Raw genomic sequence first — 25,133 nt, forward strand, 5'->3', positions numbered from 1 at the left:
AGACTGGTGCGGTTATTTTATCCTTAAAGCATACTTGAAGGCTGGTACCAAGCTCACGAATACCAACACCATGCCACATTTTTTTTTTTTAACCAAGATATCTGAGTCAGTAGATTCACCCTGACCTTACCTTAGAATGAAGATGGATGGAGGGATGAAGAGAGAGAGAGAAAGAGGGAGGGAGAGATATAATGTACCTTCTGGATTTCATACTTAGAACACAAGTAACATTTTAAAGCAGCATTCTAGGCAACAAATTTTATAAAATGTTGCCTGCCAAAGTAGGATTTGCAAGGCATCACTTGAAGGTGAGTCATATCCCTTCCTTCTCCCACACTCCATTTCTGTATCCTAACCAGCTCTTTTGTGAACAGTTCTTCTGAAACTGGCAGGGAAACTTGGAACACTTATCAAAAATATATCCCAATCACTCTTGAGCACCACAAGTGAAAAACATATCCCAATTCTGCAATCAAGGACACTCATCATTTGCTGCTAATTTTAATACCAAGCACCTCTAATGATTAATGAATTCAACAGTGCTACATTCAACACGTGGAAGGGGCTGTTCCTGCTACACAGGAGATGGTCTGAAGAGGAGTGTCCCCCAACATCTGAGTGGCAGTCACCACCCACAGAGACACCTCATTTGTGCTTATTTCTCAATTATTGGGAAACTACTACCACCATTCTCCGGGGAGCCTGTGATTCAGCACTGATTACCCACTGCCTTGGGATGCTGCTTTCTTAAAAATGTTGCATTTTCTCATACTTGAAAAAAGCCACTCTCAGTGAAGTAGAGATGGCAACCCTTTTCTCCCTACTCATTGCCCCTTCTAGTAGAATCTCCCTCCCTCCAACACTCGCCAACCTCTGCATGCTACATGGTCCTACTCCTCTCCCCAGATCTGGTGATGGGACCCCAGCTGGACCATGCCACAATCGAGGCTGAGTCAGCCGTTCTCCATCTTTGGAGAGTCTGTGCAAGAACAGTAGTGTTGGATGCTTGCACTGTGTGGCTGGAATCAGGCTGGGGGCGGACACTGTCTTCCTTGAATACAAAAAGCAGAGCAAGATACTGATGGTAAAAGTCAGAGAAGTGCAGCCAGCACACACAAGGCACATAAAGCAGATGAAACAAGGATGTAGCAAGACAGTGGAGAAAAACTCTTCTTGGATTTTCTACCTCCCAGCTCTCCCTTTTCTCTTCTCTTTCATGAAGACTGATGAATCTTGCCTTTTGATAACCCTGATTCCTTCCAATACATCCCATGTTTTTTTCCTAAGTCACTTTGAATGGGTTCCTATTCTTTGCAATCAAATGATTTCTGCTTAATGATCGCTGATAAGGATCAGAATACATTATATGTGCGTGCACGCGCTCAGTCGCTCAGTCGTGTCCAACTCTTTGCGGCCCCAGGAACTGTAGCCCACCAGGCTCCTCTGTCTATGGAATTTTCCAGGTAAGAATACTGGAGTGGGTTGCCATTTCCAACTCCTGGGGATCTTCCTGATTCAGGAATTGAACTCCCCTTTCTCTTGAGTCTCCTGCATTGGCAGGCAGATTCTTTACCACTGTGCCACCTAGGAAGTTCATATATATATAAACTTAGCCAAAGTAAAGTAGAGGATTCAGAAACTGTTGGGAAAACATCTGTTGAGTATCTATGTCAGAAATTGGTAACTCTTCAAGACCCACTCTCTTCTTTAGTAACAGTTCTATTGGAGGTATCCACATGCCCATCTCCAAACAATGTGTTCCAGTGTCTTCAGAAGTAAGTTACAGCCAGTTAGTGTTTTATACTGGTTTCCAGCATCCCCACTCCAGTACTCTTGCCTAGAAAATCTCATGGATGGAGGAGCCTGGCAGGCTGCAGTCCATGGGGTCGCGAAGACTTGGACACAACTGAGCGACTTCACATTCACTTTTCACTTTCATGCATTGGAGAAGGAAATGGCAACCCACTTCAGTGTTCTTGCCTGGAGAATCTCAGGGACGGGGGAGCCTGGTGGGCTGCCGTCTATAGGGTCGCACAGAGTCGCACACGTCTGAAGTGACTGAGCAGCAGCAGCCAGCATCTGACATTGGGATTGACCTGCAGTCGCCAATGGTGGTAACACTGTATTCTCTATTGTATTCCACTCCCTGTCCCATTGTTCAATTCTCCTACTGGTGTTTGCAGGAATTAACTCCCAAATAAACTATGTCACCCTTACTTCAGAGTTTGCTTTGGGGAACTCAAATTAAGACAGGAGTTAACTTCCATGAGGCAACTCTTGAGCAGTGGGGGCTGGGAGCCAAAAGATTAGCATTTCCCCTGTTCGTCCCCAAGGTAGTTCTGAGATGCACGCTTGATGCTGGCTCAGGAAGCCCTGTGAATTTCTGGTTATGACTCATCTCCCATCTCCATTTCACTTCCCTGGCCCCTCATTCCTGCTCCCTGGCATCCCTTCCCAGCCGCCTTTAACTTAGGTGTTGCTGTCAAGGGGACCCAAACAAAACACTGTAAAACTAGGGCACTTGGGCAGGCTAGAACATTTCATACTATCTGTGGGTGACTGGTACAGTGGAGTGAAGGGTGTGAGACATGCGGACTTGCTCACTTCCAGGTCTTGTGCACGTGGCTGACACCACAGTTGTGATGTGCCTGTGCCACTGTTGCTCCCTTCGTCTCATTACCAGGCTCTTACTCCTCTTAAAGGTACCCTCTAATGCTAATTATACGGCTCAACAGGCCGTTGTCAAAACATTACCAGACTATCTTGCTAATCTTGGGATAAATAAATGTCTCAACACCATTTCTTAATAATGAAACCTTGAAGAAATACATTTATCTGCATCACATAACGCTGAGCAATCTATGTCACTTTTAGCCTGCTTCCAAATAAAATGTATATCTTCAGTAAAAAAACAGTAACTATTATTATGAGATATTCTCATGCTAATAAATTAGTAAAAACTTTAACAACTGTCATCTTGCTTCGTTATCATGAGGCAAACAGAAAAGATGATTAGCTCATCTTTTTATTTCAATTTATAACGTTGATGTATAAAGTTCACAAACATATGGAAATGCATAAAAAGCACAAACTAAAAAACTGATAAAGTTCTAAAATTTCAGGGCCCAGTAAGTTTTTAGACGGTGGCTTATAAACTCACTGCCGTCGACTGTATAATATGAAAAAATATTGAAAAAATAAATGTAAAAATGAATCTTTTAGGACTTCCCTGGCAGCCCAATGGTTAAGGCTCTCTGCTTCCCATGTGGTGTGACCAAAAAAAGAGAATGTTTTAAAGGACAGAGCCACAGTGAATATATTCCACAACATAGTAGCCAGTTCCTATTAAGTATTCTACTGAAGTTTAGCACATTGCCCTTGCAAAGCAGATAGATGGATCAATTCTCTGCAAGTGGGCTGTCCAATATGGTAACCACTAGCTCTTTAAATTTAAATTAATTATAGATAAATTAAAAATTCAGTTGCTCAGTTTCATGTGATCCATAGCCTCTTGTGGCTAGTGACTGATGCACTGGACAGTGAAGAATAGAACATATCCATTGTTGCAGAATGCTCTGTTGGGCAGTCCTACTCTACGTAAGTCTTCAGAATCCTTCCCCATTAGGATTCTTTATTCAATAATTCCTCAAACTACAAACAATCAAATGGTACTTGTTATGAACAGAATTGAGATTACACGGCTTGAATGAGAAATCCAGTTCTCAATGCTTGTTTGGGACCCAGAGCTGTATTATTAACTTACCGTATGCTGCTACTATGCACCATGGCCTCCCACTATGATTTTGGTCCAAGACATAGTCCCTATATTTCCATGCTTCCTAGATATCTAGTGAAAATAAATTTTCATTCTATCTGAAAGATGGCAAAAGGAATCCTTACACTAATTCCATCATTTCAAAAATCAAGCAAGAGTTAATTTCTGAACACCAAAGTTCCCATTCATCCATCAATCAAACGGCTCCTGAGAACTTTCTGCACAAGACGAACTAGGCCAGGTCCATGGAGGCACAGAGACAGAGCCTCCAGGGTGCCAGGATTCTGTGGTTCAGTGAGAACAAGCTGGAGACTGCAGGCTACATCCAGAAGTCAGCCATGCTTTGTGTATTGTCCAAAGGCTGGGCCTCCTGGTGTTTGAAAAAGAGAAGACAGTTGCAGCATTCAAACCTCCCAAGCATGGCACCAGAATCCTTATTGCTGTCTTCTTAAGAACACAGGAAGTATCCAGACACTTTTGGCCTGTGCTCCTGCTCAGCAACAACTGGCTTCCATAGGCAGAAACGTCAGCATCTCTGGTCACCAGCGTTGCCTCTTACAACAGCCTGCTTCCTGCTTCCTCACACACTGCAGACCTGGTTTGCATTCTGGCCCCAATGTTTACCAGCCTGATGGCCTTGGGAATGTTCCCCAGGTCCTCGGAAGGCAGACTAACCAAGATGGGAGAGGAAACTGAGTGTAGCCCAGAAACAAAGCAATAAAACACAAGTTTACAAGCTCAAAGAGCTGCATTTTTACAGCCACATGGTGGTCAGTTAAAAGGTGGTGGAGATGTTCCTGACAAACTGAAAAGGCAGAGAGCAACCAGTCCCTGGTTCTTTCTGAGTATTCCTCATCGTTTACCTAGGCCACTGTGGTTCTGATATCTACAAATAAAATAAGATAAATCAAAGCAAATCAAAACCACCCTTTCATTTATCATTTTGTCAAGGGAATGTATAAGAAATACCTTAAGAAAAATACTTGCCTTTAAACTGCAAAGAGAGCTCAAGAATTTTGCTCTGCTGCCCCCAAACAGAATTCCCCACCAAACTGAGGCAAATGAGTATTAATAGTTCAGTCAAACCACCACCTTGGCAGATTTTGCCCTGGTAGGTACCATCAGCCTGGCTGAATGGTTGGGCCTGTCCTGCAGTCGGTTCACTTAGGGCTACAGACAGCAGCTCTATTGGCTGGAATGGTTCTTCCCACAGGGATCTAGTCTCTGGGGGAGAATGGGAAATCTTCTCCCTCTACAATTGCTAGGAGAAGCACAGTGGGTCTTTTTGAAGCACTGAAGATCTGGGTTCAAAATCCCGGCTCTTCTGTTATTAGTATATGCACTGAAACCATATACACTTAAACTTGTTTTTCTAATCTTCAGTTTTCTTGCCTAAAGAAGGGGAAACAATGATGCATGCCTTGTAATAGAGTTGCTAGAATTAAATGACATGCTTATTGAAAGCATTTCACACAGGGCCTGGAACTCAGCAAGTACACAATGATGGTTAACAACTGTTATTTTAATTCCAAGGGGCCAAGGTGGCCCAATATAGCCATATGTGAGGCAGAGGCAGAGTGCATCCATAATGTTATCCTTGTTAATAGCAAGTGTGGTCAGGAATGTAATCCCAGAAATACAGGAAATGCCCTTGGCATCTGGGGACTGCTGAATTCATTTTATTTTATCAATAGGGCTTTCTATAACCACAGGCCAGATACATCCCAGGATTCTTCAGGTGATGCAATAACACCCAACCACTCTGCTTTTCCCATAAAAGAATTATTAAAGTTTCAAGTGCCTCAAACTCAAAGGAGGTAGGGTATAAATCTGTATGCATGAGTCACTACATACACATACATGAGCTTCACATTTCAAAAAGGTACCGGGTATGGACCAATGCTTACGAGCATCATTCAAGGTAAAATAATAATAAGTTACTTATGATAAATAAAGTTAATATTACAAATCAATGCAACTTGGATGGCAATTTTATACTATAAAATTATATTATTAAGGATTCATAACATCAAAGTTAGCTTTGGTATGCTAAAACTTGTAGAAATCTATTCTTACATAATGATTCAGAGAAAGGAAGGCTCAGTATTTCCCTCTCTACCCAAGTCAGAGTACAGCCATCTAATAATTTCCAAATAGTGGAGTAGTACAATGACCTAGAAAGATGAAGGCAGCAGCTTATATAAAAGTCCACGTGAGCAGCCTCATGAATTTGGCAGTCTCAGCTACTGCTTTACAAATCCATTCTGTCCATTAAAATGTTTCCAAATGAAAATGAGAACATAAACCATCTTATGAAAAAAGATGCAATCTCAGTGCAAAACTAAAGTACAAATTTAATCAAGATTACATTTTCTTCTATGAAATTGGAAAACTTTTAAACTGCAAATGCCCACAATGGAACCACCTCATCAGAGGGCAATCAGGCAATTGTTTCAAATACCTAAAATGCCTAACCTTTTGAACCAGAAATTCTACATCTAGAAATAAAGTAAACAATAATGAGGTATAGTAAACATTTATCTTTAAGAAGGGAATCTTTGCAGGTTTTAAAAATAATAGGCATTTAAAAACTATTAAGGTTAGAACTAGACAATTTCTAGTAAAGACTGCTGCTGCTGCTGCTAAGTCGCTTCAGTCGTGTGTGACTCTGTGTGATCCCGTAGATGGCAGCCCACCAGGCCCCACCATCCTTGGGATTCTCCAGGCAAGAACACTGGAATGGGTTGCCATTTCCTTCTCCAATGCATGAAGGTGAAAAGCGAAAGTGAAGTCGCTCAGTCGTGTATGACTCTTCACGACCCCATGGACTGCAGCCCACCAGGCTCCTCCATCCATAGGATTTTCCAGGCAAGAGTACTGGAGTGGGGTGCCATCGCCTTCTCTGCTAGTAAAGGCACAGCATATAATAGTACACAGCCATCAAAATTGTGGAGGAAGGTATTTTATGTAGTGGCAAACCAGAAAACAAAGCCTTGCCTATTCTAAGAACCCATTTGTTACGGGTTGAAGTGTATGCCTCTGAGATTCACATGTTGAAATCCTTATTTTTGGTACCTAAGAATGTGTCCTTATTTAGGAATAATGTCACTGCAGATGTAGTTAAGATGAAGTCACACTGGCGTTGGGCAGGCCCTAATACAATATGACTTGTGTTGCATAAAGAGAGAAGTCTGGACACAGACACACACACAGGGAGAACCGCCTGTGAAGATAGAGGCAGAATTTCAGGTGATACACCATCTACAAGTTCAGGAACACTAAAGACTGACAGCCAAACCACCAGGATCTAGCAGAAAGGTATAGAACGGATTCTCCCTCGTGGCCTTCGGGGGGAAGCAACTCTGCTCACACCTTGATCTCAGACCTCTGGTTTCCGGAACTCTGAGACAATAAATTTCTGTTGTTAAAGCTACCCAGTTCATGGTATTAAGTAATGGCAGTCCTAGCAATCTAACACGTCATTTCTCCCCCCCACCCCCCCACCCCCACCGCCCAGGGGAAAAAAAGGTACATTAACATTAAAATGTCTGAAAGAATATTTTTCGATATATTAACCTTAGTTGTCTCTCAGTAAAAGGATATTGAGTAATTTTGATTTATTAACTTTTGCTTATATTTTTATGATTTGAAATTACTAAACAACTAGTTTATGCATAAAAATGGTTGTAAATAGAACATCAAAAGAAATCCACTGCCCAATACAAAGATACTTAATATCATTGGGTCACAGAAGGCATGGAAAAGACAGGAGGTCAGACTGATGTGGCTTGAAATCCTGTCTTGGTCACCTACCAGCTCTGTATTTTGGGGCAAGTTAACCTCATGAGGTCATTGTAAGGTCTGAATGAAATTGTGTATATAAGTTACATAGTACTGATTTAGGACAGACTGGCACCTAACAACATACAACCATTTAAGGAACTCCCACTATTTATGGGGGCTTTGTCTTTCTTTAAAATAAAGAAGTATGTTATTCTTTTCAGAAAAGCTTCACAAATTCATGGTCACCTGGCCAATGCCTGTAGACAGCCTGGGGCTCCAGTGTGCTTGGGACAATGATCTAGGACTTGGTGGTCCAGTCTAATCACTCTCTCCTTTCCAACCACATGTGCCAAAGCATACTCTCCCATTAGAATACATTTGTCTCATGCATGTGCTCTTCATGTCTTTAGTACAAAGAATGTGTGTGTGTGTGTGCATGTGTGTGACAGAGAATAACACAAGAACACCTAGGAACACCTAGAGAAACCAAAAGGCTGCCTCGTGAAGTTTTCCAGAATTTCACAAATTCTTGAGAAATTTACGTTGGCAGTAAAACATAATCTGGGGGAAAGAAGGAAAGAAAATACAAATGTATTGAGTGCTTGCTATGCGCCATCACTCTTTGCAAGTGTTATTTCATTTAACTGACACAATAATTCTTTCTGCTAATTAATATTATTTCTACTCATATAAATATGAAAGACCCAGAGAGGTTAAAGTAACATGTACAACATTACATAGCCTGTCAATGTCATAGCTGACGCTCAAATCTAGGTATTCTTTCTGTTACTAAATGAGGGAGATGTAATAAATAAGCCCAGGCATTAAAAATAAAACAAAAAGCAGCCAGCAATTTAAAGTAATAATAAAAGTATGAATATTTGTATTTCAAATTTATCATTCTTGCTAATAAACAGTCTTTCCCCCAGAATACCTAGTGTTTAATGCTACAGTTTCACACTTATTCTTAGATTTTGTTTTTTTTTCTGAACAAGGAAGCATACATCTTCTAAAATAGATTTCAAACACATATAATCATGTTTTGCTTTCAGTTGCTTCATAAATAGAATCTGTGATATGATTCTGATGACAAAAGTTCTTATACACAGTCTGGTCAATTATTATGAAAAATGAAAATATGCCTTCCCCCTTTGCTCAAATGGCAGGTGTAGATGAAAATTAAAGGTAACACATCAGGCACTGCTCCTACAGTAAAGAGGCCTCAGATACCTGAGCTTCAGTTTTCTAGATTTGGGACCATTTAATATTTATTGAGCCCTCTTATGGGAACTTTTATACATGTTGGCTCAGCTTATTTCACAAGTTATGTATTCTAGATGTTATCCTCATTTTACAATTCAAGAAGTTGAGAGTCAGGGACAGAAAGTGGATGTCCCAGGTGTTTCAGTAATGAATTTATTTTTATATGTAACCATATGTTTTAGGTATGTTAAGATCCCTGAGGAACTTGAGACTCAGTAAGGTTGATTTGCGCTTGAACACACTCAAGGTTTATGGTTGAACCCAAGCAAGTGTGGCTTCAAAGTCAACACATTCCCAATCACAGTCACAATCTCCACTCATCAAACCACTCTCTTTTCTAACTTAAACATCTCGCAAGATCTCCAGTCTTCACTCAGAAGATGGGTCTGTGCCTAATAATTTTCTGGTATCACTCTTTGCTCTAATCTAACCATTCTGCCTTCTCAGTTCTTCTGGATCTCAGCTTCAGGAAAGATCTCATGGGTAATGCAAACTGTCTGTAAGGTGCGGGCAAAGCCATCAGGTGAATTAAGGGCATGAAAGCAGAGCCAGGAAGTCTCATGGCAGACCAGATGGATATGTGATCATTTCTTGTTAAAGCCATTGGGGGTATGTCTTCTTATCTGGCACACAAATCCTTCAGAGTAACAATTTCAAAGGATGGGAGCTTTCTCTCTCTCTCTCTCTCTCTCTCTCTCTCTCTCTCTCTCACACACACACACACACACACACACAAATGGGCAGACAAAATTGATTTCCTCTTCCTGCATCCAGGATGGAATCTGACTCAAGTAATTTATCAGGCAACCAAAAGAATTTAAGGGTTCATCTTGCTGCTAAATATCCAGATCCTTTCTGAATTCTACAGAATTCCTTATAAGTATGTTTCAACAATACATTGCTAAACCTGTATTTCATTATGCAACGGATCAACAAACAAAGATTTTGTTAGAAAATATACATAAATCAGTAAAAATTTTCTCAGGGATTCGGAGTACTTTTGAGAAGGAGAAAGGTCCTTAAGAAGGTCTGGGCATCCTAAGTCATTATGGTGGTGAGCATTTAAATTTTGCTTTGTGTTCTGACAACATGAGATAGAAAGAAACCTGAACTAGAAATAAGAGGACATGACTTTAAGAAGAAATTATATACACCCCTACTGTTTTCAATGGGGAAACCAATTAAGTTCAAGATCAATGAGCAATCACTATTAATAGGAGGTAACATGCAAAACTGAGCCACTTCACTTTCACTTTTCATTTTCATGCACTGGAGAAGGAAATGGCAACCCACTCCAGTGTTCTTGCCTGAAGAATCCCAGGGGACAGGGGAGCCTGGTGGGCTGCCGTCTATGGGGTCGCATAGAGTCAGACACTACTGAAGTGACTTAGCAGCAGCAGCAGCAGCAGCAACATGGAAAAACGATTAAGATCAGGAGATCATGAAAGGTAACTGACACCCCATCCACATGTTCTCAGGGGTTCATTTCTTCATTCTCTATTCTCCTTCCTCCCTACTTTCCCTCCTTCCTTCAAACAAGCCTTCATTGTGCTTTGCGCTTAGTCACTCAGGCATGTCTGACTCTTTGCAACCCCATGGACTATAGCCCACCAGGGATCCTCTGTCCTTGAGATTATTTTTTTTTCAAGCAAGAATACTGGAGTGGGTTGCCATTTCTTTCTCCAGGGGATCTTTCCAACCCAGGGATTGAACCTGTGTCTCCTGCATTTTCTGCATTGGCAGGAAGATTCTTCACCCCGAACCAATGCCTTACTAGGCATCTACTGTCTGGGTGTTTGGTGGGATTTACAAATGTTTTTGGAGGCATTCCTATCATGTGTCAAGCACTGTATAAAGATGCTTAGAACGTACTATGAATAAGACAAACAAGATCCTTGTTTTCACAGAACCTTTAGTCTGGTTGAAGAGCAAAACAAAAAATATAAGTCATTGAAGAGTGTGCTCTGGTAGCCATAGAAGGCTGACTTCATCCAGAGGGACTTCCCTACTCAGAGAGTCCCTCTCAAAAGAAGTGATGTCTAAGCTGTCACCTGAAAAGAGGAATTTGCCAGTGAAAAAGGGTTCAGTGAAAACTGTATGTGTTCCAATCAAAGGAAGTGGCATGTGCAAAAGTGGCAGGTGCAAGAGACCATCGCCAGCCCTACAAATATCTGATAAATGTGAAATGTGTGCAGAGCAAGAAACAGGCTTTTAGTATGAGAGCTAAAATGGGTGAGGGTGGCATCTCTCCAAGTTTTGATGATGCATCAGTTTCAACAGGCAGCATCGTTCTTTCTTGTGGGTTCCAGAGAGACCACAGAGACTGGGGCAGAGGCTCAAGGATGCAGAGTGGCAGGGAAGAGCTCAGGCCCTCAGGGAGCAGAGATCACTTCACACCTCAACCTTCACCCATGTATCTCACGATATCCAGAGTCACCCGATTGGAAAAGATCACTCCTTTATCATCACCATCATCATGATCACAATTATTGTTTACTTCTGGATGACCTTTAGTTTACAAGGTGTTTTACATGCTTGCTCTTCTTTAAAATTTCCAAAATTGTGAAAAGGTAGGCAAAGGGTGTTTTCCCCCAAATTCAGTGAGGACGTGAGTTTCTCAAAGGATGGCTAAGCTAACTGAATGAATGAGAATAATCACACACACAGCCAAAGTCAAAGACATGCCTGCAGAAAAAGAAGACTCAAAGGAAAGTCATGGTTCTGTAGATATATTCCTTAGAGATTTTTCACTATTTTTTTCTATTACCATAAGACTATTTTTTCTTACCTGTATCAGGAAGACATGCGAATCTTCTGGGGAACAGAGAATTGGAAGTCACGTTTCCAGTTGAGCATGAGTGCAGGGTTCTTCTATTTTTATGTGGGTGATGCCTAATGACCAGGTGTACCTGGGAATTATGGTTTGGTTAGTAATTGCCCGTGGTTGACACTATAAGGACCTGTGTCTACATCTTGGAGAGTTCAGTTGGATACAGGTAACTCTTTCAAGAATAAACAATGTCTATGGATTATGATTTTGGAAAGATCAGGAAAACTGTCCCCCCACACCTCACCAAAACATTCCTGAGAACTAAGTTCCTACAATTCTTCTGTGAGACCTGTTTCTTTAGGTTCACACTTGGCCTCTCTGGAAAGTTTTTTGAGTGCAAATATTCCAAAGAACAATGCCCTACAGAGTCACTTATGCTTTGGTAAAAAAGAAAAAATCTTGGACATCATGATATAAGGGGAGAGGGGCTCAAAAGAGGCACATTCAAGCGTATGATAGATTTTCTACGTCAGAATTTTGCCAAGACTCTAACTTGTAAGAGGTTGCCATAATGCTCTAAATTACTTTCTGGTGGATTTCTATTTCCTCCTTTCCATCAATCCCATAATCATTCAAACAGTTACCATTATCATCATCACACTATCATCGTCATCTTAATATCACTTATTGAGCACTTCTGATAGCCCAAGCACTGTGCTAGGTGGTTTCTGTGAATTGAGTCATTTATGGCAACATTTTAAAGTAGGAACTATTATCAGTTTCATTTTATAGATGAGAAAAACGATGCCTAATAAAGTTAAATAACTTGCCCCAGGTTATCAAGCTAGGAAAAGGGTAAAATAGGGATTCAAATCCATAAGTAGTAATTTTATCTTTTTTCCTGTATTTGTGGGGCCAAATATCAATTGTTTTCATAGAACTCAGAAAAACATTAAGTGATAAATTCATTAGTCCACTGGGGAGTTGCTCTTTTATGAAAAGTGTATCTATTGATTCATATTCCAACTGCACACATGACTTTTGTCACTAATTGAGAGGCTAGAAGTTATAATTAAATCCAAGTTAATGTAGCTTTGCAATTGCATCACATCCTCATGGCAGATTACTGCTCATAATTTTAATTAGTTGCATGTTAGAATTCCTATCCTGTTTATGCTTAGGGAAAAAAAAAAAGAGCTGTCTGACTCATGCACAGGTATTTTTTAAGATAAAAGAAAAAAAGACCATAAGATTAAATTCTTAGCTTTATAATCAAACTCTTTTCCAATGTATTTTAAATGAAAAGATACTAATGCTTAATTAGAACCTACTTTACTTTGGTTAATTAAAAACAATAGAGAATAAAACAATATCAAAGACAATTGATGTCTGTTGAGCTAATCTCTAAATATAAACACTCTGTGGCATTTTCAGAAAAGGCTTTAAATACATATCAGAGTGGGTGAGATAAACACTGCAAAACAGGATAGCATCTGCCTTTTACGTTTCTTTGAGGATTAGGGATAAGCTATGGCAGGTGTCTGTCACATGGAAGGAAGCAGAACAGTGTAGCATTTAAGAGAATACAGTTTGGAATGAGAATGCTCAAATTTTGGCTTTGCCATTTCCTACTATTTTTCCCCCTACTATTTTATCCTTGATGAGTTATTTATTAACTTCATGGCGAAATGAGAACATAAGCCATGCAGATTCAATACTATGATGCATGGAAAGCAGTGGAATACAGTGCCTCATATGAAGCCTGCATGACAGAGGTAGCTACTGTTCCTTCTCAAGAGTTTAAAATGATAACCATATTACATTATGTTATGTTATAAACATGCTTAATGTGCTATTATCAATAACATGATCAGAAATGCTATTCATATCAAGCAAGCAGTATGATGTTAGGAAAACAGATCAGAATTTAGATTCAGGAATGACGATTCAGACATATTGCATCTCTGGATTAGCTGGCCGGCTTTGGGAAGGCAGAATGGATATATGGAGTCCAGGGGTTGTAGCAGAAATGATATAGCAAAATGGGGGATGGACGTAAAAGATTAAGAATTAGAGGAATCAAACAAGCTGACCCAGCAGTTAACTCTAAAGGGGCGGAGTCTGGACCTGCCAGCCATCAGGTATTATTTGGGGGAGTTGAAATACCTTGGATGCTCTTACATCTGCACCAATTCTAGTCCTGGAACTGCTGGGGTCCCTCACCTGCCATTACATAGAAATCTACAGGTGCAAATACAGAACCTTGCAAATGGTAAAAAGAAGAAAGAATGCATCAACAAAAATGTTTTAAAAGGAAAAAAAGCAGGCCAAAGTTCTCCTGGCAAAGAATTGAAGTAGCAAAATAAGAGTGATTCGTAGAAGGCTGGATTTCACACCAACTTAGTAAGTCTGAGAAATAAGGTAAATTCAATTAAAATTGTTTTTACTATCTTCAAATTATGATTTAAGAGATTCTTCTGGATCTTAAAATAAAATTTTTTTTTATCATCAGAGAATACATGAAACAGACCATCAGAGTCAGTGCTGTGTCCTCAGTTTTGGTTTTGACTCAAAAGATACTGAAAATGCCCTTGACCTCACTGAAGTAGAGATTAAGGATTTGGAAGTTTTGCCTCAAGGTCTTTGAAACTGGCTAAGGCTTCTTCCTTGAAGGTTTGACTTTTATGTTTTTAAACTTCAAATCTACTATATCTATGAGCCCTTCCTAAGCAAAGGACACATCAATAAAGTGTATGCTTCTCTCCAAGGCAATAAATCTCAAAGTGGAAGATGTCTTTAGAAGTAATATTGCTTCACACGGTCAATCCATAGGAAGTCATTTCAAATATGAATTATTTTTTAAATTACTCATGTACACAACTGTGGTCAAGGGATATATGTCCATGATTCTTTCTGCAGAACACAGCTTTCCTTCACACTCTCGTCTCCTCATTGAACCTCAAATTACACCCTTTGGGGAAAAAATATCAATGTTATGCTTATACAAATTACACACACACACACATGCTCACAAAGTTATGTTTTGTTTTTTTATATTTACAAAAAAAGTACATGCTATCCATTAGTCTGAAATCTGAGTGAATATATTTTCCACGTGTTGATTAAAAGAAGGAAAATTGAAAGCTACTTTTTTCCATATAGCAATTTCATCAAATAATAAGAATGAAACTCATTTTTCTGCACTTAATAATTTTATCAAACACAACTGCACATGCTGACCTCCAGGTCAACACATATTAATTGAACTCACCTTTACAATGGCAGTATAATATTCCACAGCATGCATGAATCATATATTAATGATTTTCCTATTAACACATTTACTAATTGTTTTGTTCTTTCCCCTACAAAGGACGTTGCATTAAATAGGCTTGAACACAGATCTTTACATACACTTTTACTTTTACAGCACAAATATTGAAAACTGAAAGGACTGTTGTTCAAATACATCCAAGACTACCAGCTTCTCCCACAGAGAAGCTGCTCCCGCACAGAACAGGAGGAACAGGGATGTTTTTAGTGCTTTGTCATCCTCAATTAACAATTTTTGCTTATCACATACAAAGGCACCTGTGGGGAACACTGAGACAAACAGAACAAATTTTCTTCCAAAGCTAGAACTCTCTCTCACTGTCACCATTTTCCACAGGAAACAAAGACCTGCGAGTGATTCTTCAGCCAAGGCATGCACGGAAGAGATATTTCCCTTTCTCCACCTTGATACACTTTTCCACACCTTCTATCTCCCTGCTCTCATTTGTGAACCTTAGCTCATTCAAAAGGTGGCAATCAACTAACGTATATGAACTTTCAAGGTTTTACTGTTCCCTTACTCAGGTTCTCTAGCACAAATGAGAGCTAATCATTGATTTATAAGCAAAATTCCTTCTTCCATAAAGAGTTAGAGGCCAAGAAGAGAGAAAATCAACTATACTTCAATTTTTAAAAAATTAAGTTAATATATCTCTCACACACACATCAAGAAAAGATAACTATAAGACAGGATTATAAATTCTTATGAATAAATGAATGTAATAAAAAAATAAAAATAAAAAATAAAAGATGTAATGGAAGCTCAAAGAATGGGGTGAATCATTCAGTTTGGGGTAGAGGAGAGGGAAAGAAGCAATTATGAGAGAAATCTTCACTGAGAAGGTAATATTTAAGCTGAGGTTGAAAGACAAACATTTGTGTTTGGCTTGGGCTGTGACAGGACTCCATACAGTATGAAGAAAAATAACAAGAACATTAAGGTGCTTTGGAGTTTGGGGGGACCTTGTATAGCTTAGGGTGGTGGTCCTCTAACTTTAATGAGCCTAAGAACCTAGGAAGTTGCTAAAAAATGCAGATTTCTGGGCACCCTCCTTTCCAATATTTTTATTTGATTTCCAGAAATGTGCATTGAAAACAAAACCATTCACACTTGGAAATACACTCACTGAGGGTGTGTAGGGGGAGTGACATGAAATAACATTGTAACAGGACTGAAGGGAATACAAACTAATGTTTCAGGTGGGTGACAGCGACAGTGTGAGACCATGAGAGATTGTGTCAGAAATGATAGCAGGTCTTTCAATTTTGTTTTGAGAGACAATGGCTTGACAATGCAGCCTTTCCACTGAGCAAAAAAACCCCACTCTTCCACAGAGAATGTTTGTTGAATGGCTAAATGAATGAGCGTGGACAGAAGTCTGAGAAAGTCAAATGAAAGCTGCCTGGAATCAGTCCTGCATGCTTTAACCTGGCTGTGAGGAAAACAGTTTAAGAAAAGCCATCCTTGAACCACTAGTTCAAGCCTTCCAAACGCTGTCCTGATGCCATGTCCAGTTGATAGATTCATGCATTTTAAAACAGGTTTACAAACAAGGCAGCTGTGATTACCCTGATCAACCATGTAAGCATGTAACACTGTTGTGTTGCCAAACCCGGATACTGGCCCTTGGAGCTAAGATCTGGGAGGACGGAACACGCTCTTACATAACTTCCTAGCTCCTCATTGATAGGGCCTGTGATTAATGCTACATGACGGGCTTTGAACTTTCTGTTCAGATAGACTCGCTTGCCTTTCAGAGCTCCTAGCAAGAGAGAATGTGTGACCCGCAGATTTCACTCTGAATAACGATCATCCAAGCCGGCAATACTAACAAAGCCCTGTGGCCCCGTTGGTAGCTTTTCTGCGCCTTACTCCTCTGATAAGCTGTCCTAGGACTATCAAGTTCTTTTTTAAGGGGACAGAACATGAGAGTAATACAACTTCCTAAAACCCAGGCGCTGAATAAAGCTCCAAAGAAGGCTGGGAGGTTCTAGGAGAAATCCGAAAAGCCCTCAAGAGCGGATAGAGTAGAGAAACTCTGAGACAGGAGGAAGAAGTCCTGCCTTCAACGCTACTATCTCTCACAGCTTCTCAGCTTCCCTCTCGCTGGAGCGTGGATCAAAGCGCTTCCTGTATCCCAGGCGGGGCGGAGAGCTGCTGCCGCGCTCACCAACTTTCCCAGCTTGGCCAAGCCCTGTCTCCTACTTCGCTCAGCCCCAGGTCCCTCCTCTCACGCCCTCAGCCCCGCAAAATGCAGGTGAGCAGCCAGAGCCCAGCGACAGCGCCTCCATCTGCTCTCCTCCTGGTCTCCCCAGGAGGCTTCTCTCCTCAGCCCCTGCGCGCCTGTGAGATGACACCTCGTCTAAGCGCCTGTAAAAATTCGTCCACGCTCCCGCCTCCAAGCCGGATCCCTCCATCCTGTCCCCGCCATCCTGGAATGGCACCTGAGGAGAGAGGAGGATTGAAGGAAGCGGCTGGCCTCCCAGGCTTGGAGCAGAACCGAGCCGAGAGCACCCCACCCGACCTCTCCTCACCTGCTGGTTCCTCCCCGCACATAGCCCGCTACTCACCAATTCTAGGGCTCGCAAGAAGGCAAGGGGCTCCTTCAGCGCCCGGAAGGTACCTGCTGACGCCAGCTGTGGACCAAGAAGGCGAGACAGAGAGAGAAAGAGCGAGAGAGAGCATGAGGAAGGGTCTGGGGGACGCGGCATCCAACCCCGGGGGTCGCGCGGCATCACCCGCGCTGCCCAGTCAGTCCTACCTGGCTCACGGGATCCATTGCTCGCCTCGCTCGGGCTTCTCACCCAGCGGCGCCTTTGAAAATGAAGTTCGAGGGCCACCGCCGTCCTCGGCCCCAGGGCCCAGGGCCAGAAGCCCCTTTTCGGAAAGGGCGCGGGGAGCGAGGCGGTGGAGAGCTGAGTGCCCCGAGCGGGCTCGCAGAGGCTGGGTTCTGGAAGCCTGCGTGTGCGGGCGCGGCGTGCACTGTCTGCGAGGGTGGGAGGGGCCGGCGGGGAGGGGGGGCGCGGGGCAGTGGCGGAGGTGGGGAGGGGAGCCCGCCCCGCGGCCCGGGGGAGGCTGCGATTGGCCAGCTGCGGGGGCCCTAGGGCGCGAAGGTGGGCGAGGCCAAACGGCGACCTTGGAGTCGCGTCGCCGCGGGCGCGCCCTGTACCCTTAGGCTCCAGGGCAACTTTGGGGCTGTAGGTTGGTAAAACCCGGCTGGCACCCTCAGCAGAATGGTCCCCCGCCTGAAGACCTGGGTTCCAGGTAAGAAACAAGCAGCCCACACCGTAAGTGAAGAGGTGTGTGCGTTCTGGAAACTTCTGGACACCAGGGACAGACCGCCGACCTGGTCGTGCCCCGGAGCCTTCATGGAATGTTCGCGTGGCCCAGCAGTGCCAGGTGGCGGGAGAGATGTAAGAATAGGGTGAATACTGCCCATTCCCTCAGGGATAAGCGGGGGGCCAGGTCAAGGCGAAGGGGGCTGGTGGGGAGACTGGAAATGCATGAATTATAAAAATATGGGGCAGTACGCCGGGCAGGTAGTCCCGTAGCCACTGTGTCAGGTCTGGAGCAAATTACTACGCCTGTAATTTTGAAGTAGAAAAAAAGAAAAAAAAAAGTAGAAAATAGATTTCGTCAGGCTGAACTATACACAGGAACATAGCTCATGAGATGCTAAACAGGGATTGGAATTCAAGTTTCTGTAAAACTCATGCTGTTTCAACTGAGATCCTCTGCCTAAAATACAGTCCTCAAATTAAGCTCCCCAAATCCATCATAAACAGGACTGCGTGCTCCCCATCTCACCTCATACACTCTTCCTCCCTTAGTGTGCTGAGCCTGCCAACAATAGTAACAACAAAACAATTGAATTCTTTCAGAAGTTGTGTTATGAGCTTGATAAACATTATTTCATTAAATATTCACAAAACCCCCATGGATTAGTAGTAATAGTTACTATTAGTAGTAGTTAGCAGTAGTAACTACTATTGTTCTCATTTTAGAGATGAGGAAATTGAGACCCATGAGGGGAATGTGGAGAATGAAGCCAGAGTTTAATTCAAAATAGAAAAGGAGACTTGCCTGATAGCCCAGTGGTTAAGACTCTGCCCTTCCACCACCACAGGCCATGGGTTAGACCCCTAGTGAGATCCCAAGGGGGCCAGATTTTTTTTTTCAGTTAAAAAAAAAATAGGAGGAGGAGTCTTGAGCACTCTGAGGCATTCCACCCTGTAGGTGATACGTCACCTTCCTTCTCACTGCATTTGGACTGGGTTCCATGTATCAAGTGGTCTCCCAGCAACACAGATAGCCCATCTGTTTACTACAAAGATTTGCCAAAAAGGTTTGGAGTTGGGGTGGGGGAAAGAAGGAGGGAGAGTAATTAATTTTCAGGAGTTGAGGAGAAAGATGGAAATGAATAGCTTGGAGTCTGAGAAGGGGAGGCAGCAGGCCAAAACTGGGTAAAAAAGAGTGGCCAGGGTAGATGACCCCTGCCCATGGATTTTGTTGGAGAAAAACTAGAGTTAGTGAGTCAGAGCTCCAAAGGGCTAGTTGCACCATCTGCAGCCAGCCAGTTTTGTTCCTACTGCTCTTCCTACGTGCAGATAGAGTCTAAAACAATTAGAAACAAGTTATTTCAAAAATAAGTGATTATGCAACTGCAAATATTCAGCTTGGGTCCTACAGTTTTTGTATATGATTTTGTGTGTGAGGTTACTTAACCTCCTCAAGACCTCTGGTTTTAAAAAATCTGTCAAATGGAACCAACGATGTCAATGTAACTGGTTGTTTTGAGGACTCTATGAGATTTTGTAGGTATATCTTGAGCAGAGTCTGGCACATCATAGCATCTCCAAGTGTATTAGTTTCATTTCCAACTGCTAACACTGTTGCAGAAGCAAAGATGAGGCCTCCGAGGCCCACGTAAGAGGGTGGTCGATGGTGGCACCATCTTGGTACTCTCTGCAGTATTCCTCCACTATATACCCTTGCTCTTTTGAACTGGGAAGTTGCCATGTTGTTTGTTTTGGCCAATGATTGTGGGCAGAAGTTATGATTACCTTTCTAAGCAGAAATCATAAGAACCCCTTCATGATTTGCCATGTTTTTAATTTCCTTCTACCATGATGAATCTGAAGTATTCATTGCACAGAGGCTATTCTCACAATCTGGGTCTTGGCATAAGATTGATGTAGAGCTGAGCTGCAGCTGGACCTTGATGGACGTGGATTTGAGCAAGAAAGGCATTAAGAGTTGCAAGCAACTTAGATATTGAAGTCTGTTGTTACTGCTAATACAATACAGCGTAATTATGCTGATTGAGTGCACACTAGAGTGTGCACAGCTAGGAAGTAGCTGAACCAAGATTCCATCCTGTATGACTTCATTGTCCTTGCATCATTGCTCTTTCCGTCATAGTCAAGTAGCTTATGAGGTATAATGCCTCCTGCATATGTTTAATAATGATGATAATTATAATAGCTTGTACCAACTCAGTTCTCACTACATGCCAGCCACTGTGCTAAGTGCTTTAAATACCTCATCTAGCATCACCTCCATCCCCTCTTTTATGGATAGCATATCCAGGTTAGAAAATCATATAAACATGTGTATCTCTTCAGACAGAGAGATTGATTTATTTAAAATACCACCCACTTGCATTTCATTTGAGCTGAGAACTTGGCGAAGATGAAGTGTGATCACTGAGCCTATTCCCGCAGGCCTCTCTCTTCACACCCAACATTCCTCCTTGCTAATATGGTGGCAAATTTTCCAAGTCCTCCAAACACCATGTGAAGGAAACCAGAATCATGGCAAATGGCAATGTAGTCGCTTAGACAACAATTGCACATTGTCAGAGGATGCTTCTCACGTTCCAGAAATGTATGAGCTGCCAACAGCTGCATCACCAAAATAACCCTGAGTTCCATATTCTATTTACAATGTTAAATACTTTGTAAATTTTGGGGCTAGAACCTCTATATTCAAATATGGAAATAATATTAGGTTCCTTAAAGAACTAAAGATTGGGAGCAATAGGAGAGATGATAAAAAGACTGCCACAGTATTACTGTCAGTAACTGAGAGTGACCCCTTCTCCTCTGCCCCATGATGATGAAAAATAATTTCCCTTTTACTATAACAAATCTCTTGAAATGATCCAACAATCCTGTTAACTTGGTGGAGAATAAATGATCCATTTTAGTGGCTTATATTGATTATATTAGGGCTTTCCAGGTGGCACTAGATTAAAGAACTCATCTGCCAGTGCAGGAGACATAAGAGACCCAGGTGTGATCCCTGGGTCAGGAAGATCCCTTGGAGGAGGGCATGGCAACGCACTCCAGTATTCTTGTCTGGAGAATCCCATGGACAGAGGAACCTGAAGGGCTGCAGTCCATAGGGTTGCAGAGTTGGACACGACTGAAGCGACTTAGCAGTCAGCATTGATTATACAAATCAAATAGCTTCCAAATGCTTCTTTTGCTTTCATCTAGGAACCTATAGTTATGAAGATTTCCTTTGACATGTCAAAACAATTCATTACTGCAGTAGTTTCGATAAAGGGCATTGTGGGCCCTGGCCTCCCCCAGGAGACATTTAGCAATAATTGGAGACATTTGAAGTTGTCACAGCTAGGGAGGGGAGTTGCTACTGGCACCTTCTGGCATCTAGAGGGTAGAGGCCAAAGATGATGTTCAACATCCTTCAATGCAGAAGACAGCTGCCTGCAACAAAGAATCAAACAAAATGTCAATAGTTGCCAAGGTTGAGAAACCTTGACTTATTCATTGGACAAGTAAGGACTGCCTGCCAACTTGTGTTATTATTTCTGTGTCAGCTGTAAACAGCTTGACAAAATCCCTGCCTTCACAGGGCTTACCTTGTAGTGAGAGAAACCATAAACCCAGTTTGTGCAAGCTCAGTATTTGATAAGACAGGCAAATAACATTAAAAAAAATTTTTTTTGAATCTCAAAGAGGGTAAATTTTGAATCAAAAACTACAAAAAACAAAAACAAAACCCTACAAAGTACCAAACTTCTGTAGATGGACTTGAGTTATTCAGGCAAATTAAATCTCATCCTCAGGGAATAACATACCTGGGTTTCATCATTCTATGTCTCTGGCAAAAAAGAAAAATTAATTTAAAATTTTATCCATAGCAACTTAGTGCAGGAGGAAATACCATGTTTTATGATATTTAAAATACTGGAAATAAGTAATGAATGGAAGTCATTAAATTTGTTATATATTTCACCCTCTGCTCATGCTGCTAACCTGATCTTTCCAAATCTTTTCTTAACTAGTGAGAGTGAAAGCAAAAGCCAATAGCATATCTGTGTAACATTTGTTGGTGTGTTAGGTTTGCATAGAGTCACTGGTACACAGGACCGGAGACAGTGTGGAAACATTTTCAAGATCTCTAATTTTACAATAAATATAGGATTATATTTCCACACAATGATCAGGTAAAACCATCTTTACTTATGTCTCAGTCTTAAATGGCTGCAATAACATCTAATGATGTGTGTGCTTCTATTTGGCTTAAAACTTCATGACAATATAAGATTCCATAGGGTTCCTATGGAATTTTTAGCTTTCAAATGGAGTCATTCTTAATTAACAATAAGGACTGATATAAAATTTCAAGGGTAGATGGCCAAGGTGGATTCACATCACAAAATGCTTTTGCTGTTTCTACTTCCACCTTTGTTTTAAAAAAACAGGTATCTGTGTCAGTATGACCAGGCTTTACCACATGCACATTCAGTTCAGTTCAGTCACTCAGTCGTGTCCGACTTTTTGCGACCCCATGAATCACAGCACACCAGGCCTCCCTGTCCATCACCAACTCCCGGAGTTCACTGAGACTCACATCCATCGAGTCAGTGATGCCATCCAGCCATCTCATCCTCTGTCATCCCCTTCTCCTCCTGCCCCCAATCCCTCCCAGAATCAGAGTCTTTTCCAATGAGTCAACTCTTCACATGAGGTGGCCAAAGTACTGCAGTTTCAGCTTTAGCATCATTCCTTCCAAAGAAATCCCGGGCTGATCTCCTTCAGAATGGACTGGTTGGATCTCCTTGCAGTCCAAGGGACTCTCAAGAGTCTTCTCCAACACCACAGTTCAAAAGCATCAATTCTTTGGCACTCAGCTTGGACTGAAACTCATGTCAAAGGATTCCTCACTGACCACAGGAATTAATAGTAATGGTAATCATAATAATGATTGTGTGTTAAATAGTAAGCAGTTTCTGGACAGAATGCTAAGCACCCCTATAAGCATAACTCATTTAATAACCTCATCAACCATGTAAGTATGTACTACTGTTTCTTATGCAGATAAGAAAATGCAGCCTCCAAGAAATTAAAAATCTCAGCTAAGCTTTTATGGGTGGTAAACAGCAGAGTCATGATTTTTTCTCGCAACCTCATAACTTTTCAAGAAAAAGATGATATGCAGTTTTCTGTTGCAAATTTGAAAAAGTCACAGGCTTTAGGCAAAAATATTTTTCTTGCTGAAACATAAACAAAATTTCTCTGCAGAAAGAAAGTAAAGATGGGCACCATTGTCTACTGCTACTATGACTACTACTATTGGTATTCCACAAACACAAGTAGAAACATTCCTTGCCTCTAAAAGGCTCAGTCATTCTAATTATTTTCATCTTTCATCATTAGCTGTATTGTCCAAAGTGCTCATCATTTTTGATGTTCTCCTCGGATCACTCGCCTGTTTCCACAAACTCATACATTCACTGCGGTTTTTCAATGAGGGAAATGGAGCTCAAGGAGTAGACACATTTTGCCTATGGTCTTCTTCCCCAGGCAAGAATCCAGTGTAAGAGGTAATGACACAAGTTCTGAAAACAGATCGACTGAATTCATTATATTCTGGCTCAATCACTTCCCAGTTGTATGACCTTGACCTCGTAAGTTCCTTCAACTCTTGTCACTCAGTTTGCTTATCTGTGAAATGATGTTAATATCTATACCACCCACATCACATTGTAAGAAAGAATAAATGAGTTAACACAGGTAATCATGCAGAAGAATCTAATACAAAAGCTGCTGAATGGCCAAGAAATATGACCTACCCCCGTGGTAAGGAGATGGTCTATGATATTTGTACCTCAAGTAATTATACAACCACTACTTACAGTAAGCATTTTAGAAAAGTCATTCATTTTCTTCTCTTTTCTTTCTTCTTTTCAGAATTCTTATTTCTTTTTCACTCAGATTCTTCTCTTTTTGGTTAGAAATATCAGGTCATTCAAAACATTTTTAGGGGAAGTCTTCCTGGTATACCTCCTGCTGCTGCTGCTGCTAAGTCGCTTCAGTTGTGTCCGACTCTGTGCGACCCCATAGACGGCAGCCCACCAGGCTCCCCTATCCCTGGGATTCTCCAGGCAAGAACACTGGAGTGGGTTGCCATTTCCTTCTCCAATGCATGAAAGTGAAAAGTGAAAGTGAAGTCACTCAGTTGTGTCCGACTCTCCGCGACCCCATGGACTGCAGCCCACCAGGCTCCTCTGTCCATGAGATTTTCCAGGCAAGAGTACTGGAGTGGGTTGCCATTGCCTTCTCTGGATATACTTCCTAAAAAATAGCAATTCAATATGAAAGTGTTTTTTTTAATTTTTTTTATATTTGTGAGTGGAGTTTTGGAAGGAATTTATGATTTTCTTAAAAATAGTTTTATTTGGCAGTGTTTGCAGTCTCTAATAATTTTATTCTTGTTTTAAGAAAGAAATATTTACATGTAAAAAACTTACAGATGATGAAGATAGTAAAGATCAGAAGGATTCTCTCATATCTTTATTAAAAGCATGTAATCCAAATTGTACTACATCCTTTCCATTTTCATAAATTCTCCAGATGGTCTCTAGACCTTGTGTTGCAATATGACAAAATGGCTTTTGCATCTGCCCCGAACTAGGCAAAAGAAAACCTTACCCTGTTTAGTAATTATAAGAATACATTTACTTATTCCATCCTAATCTAAACCTTTAAGTAAAAAACAAATTAAGTCAACTATGAGACATTAGAAAATTGACTTCTTTGGTCCTTCATGGTCATATGCTCTGTTGGCCTACGTTCTTTCACATGGCTTGACAGCTGTGCGAGGATTCTGCTGGAGACACTCGCACAGAGAGAAGCACAAATCTAATACCTAAAATTGGGTTTTACTAAATTATATTG

At 41.4% G+C, this 25,133-nt stretch overlaps 1 protein-coding gene across 2 annotated transcripts in view; it reads right to left on the reverse strand.

Moving 5' to 3' along the window:
• Positions 1-18,185, reverse strand: part of SYNPR (synaptoporin) — a 303,118-nt gene extending 284,933 nt beyond the window's left edge. Inside the window, exons 1-2 of one of the 2 annotated variants that reach the window (XM_044934017.2) lie at positions 17,687-18,185; positions 17,496-17,561 (exon numbers count right to left, since the gene is read on the reverse strand). Coding sequence is in view for 1 of the 2 variants with exons in the window: in XM_006069718.4 (XP_006069780.3) it covers positions 17,496-17,561; positions 17,687-17,704 (84 nt within the window). In the remaining variant the exon portion in view is untranslated. The remainder of the gene's footprint in view (positions 1-17,495; positions 17,562-17,686) is intronic. The other variant, XM_006069718.4, reaches the window with a different exon arrangement.
• Positions 18,186-25,133: the final 6,948 nt, after the last annotated feature.

The sequence above is a fragment of the Bubalus bubalis genome, chromosome 21 (genome assembly GCF_019923935.1).
Source record: "Bubalus bubalis isolate 160015118507 breed Murrah chromosome 21, NDDB_SH_1, whole genome shotgun sequence".
In the NCBI taxonomy this organism is placed as follows: domain Eukaryota; kingdom Metazoa; phylum Chordata; class Mammalia; order Artiodactyla; family Bovidae; genus Bubalus; species Bubalus bubalis.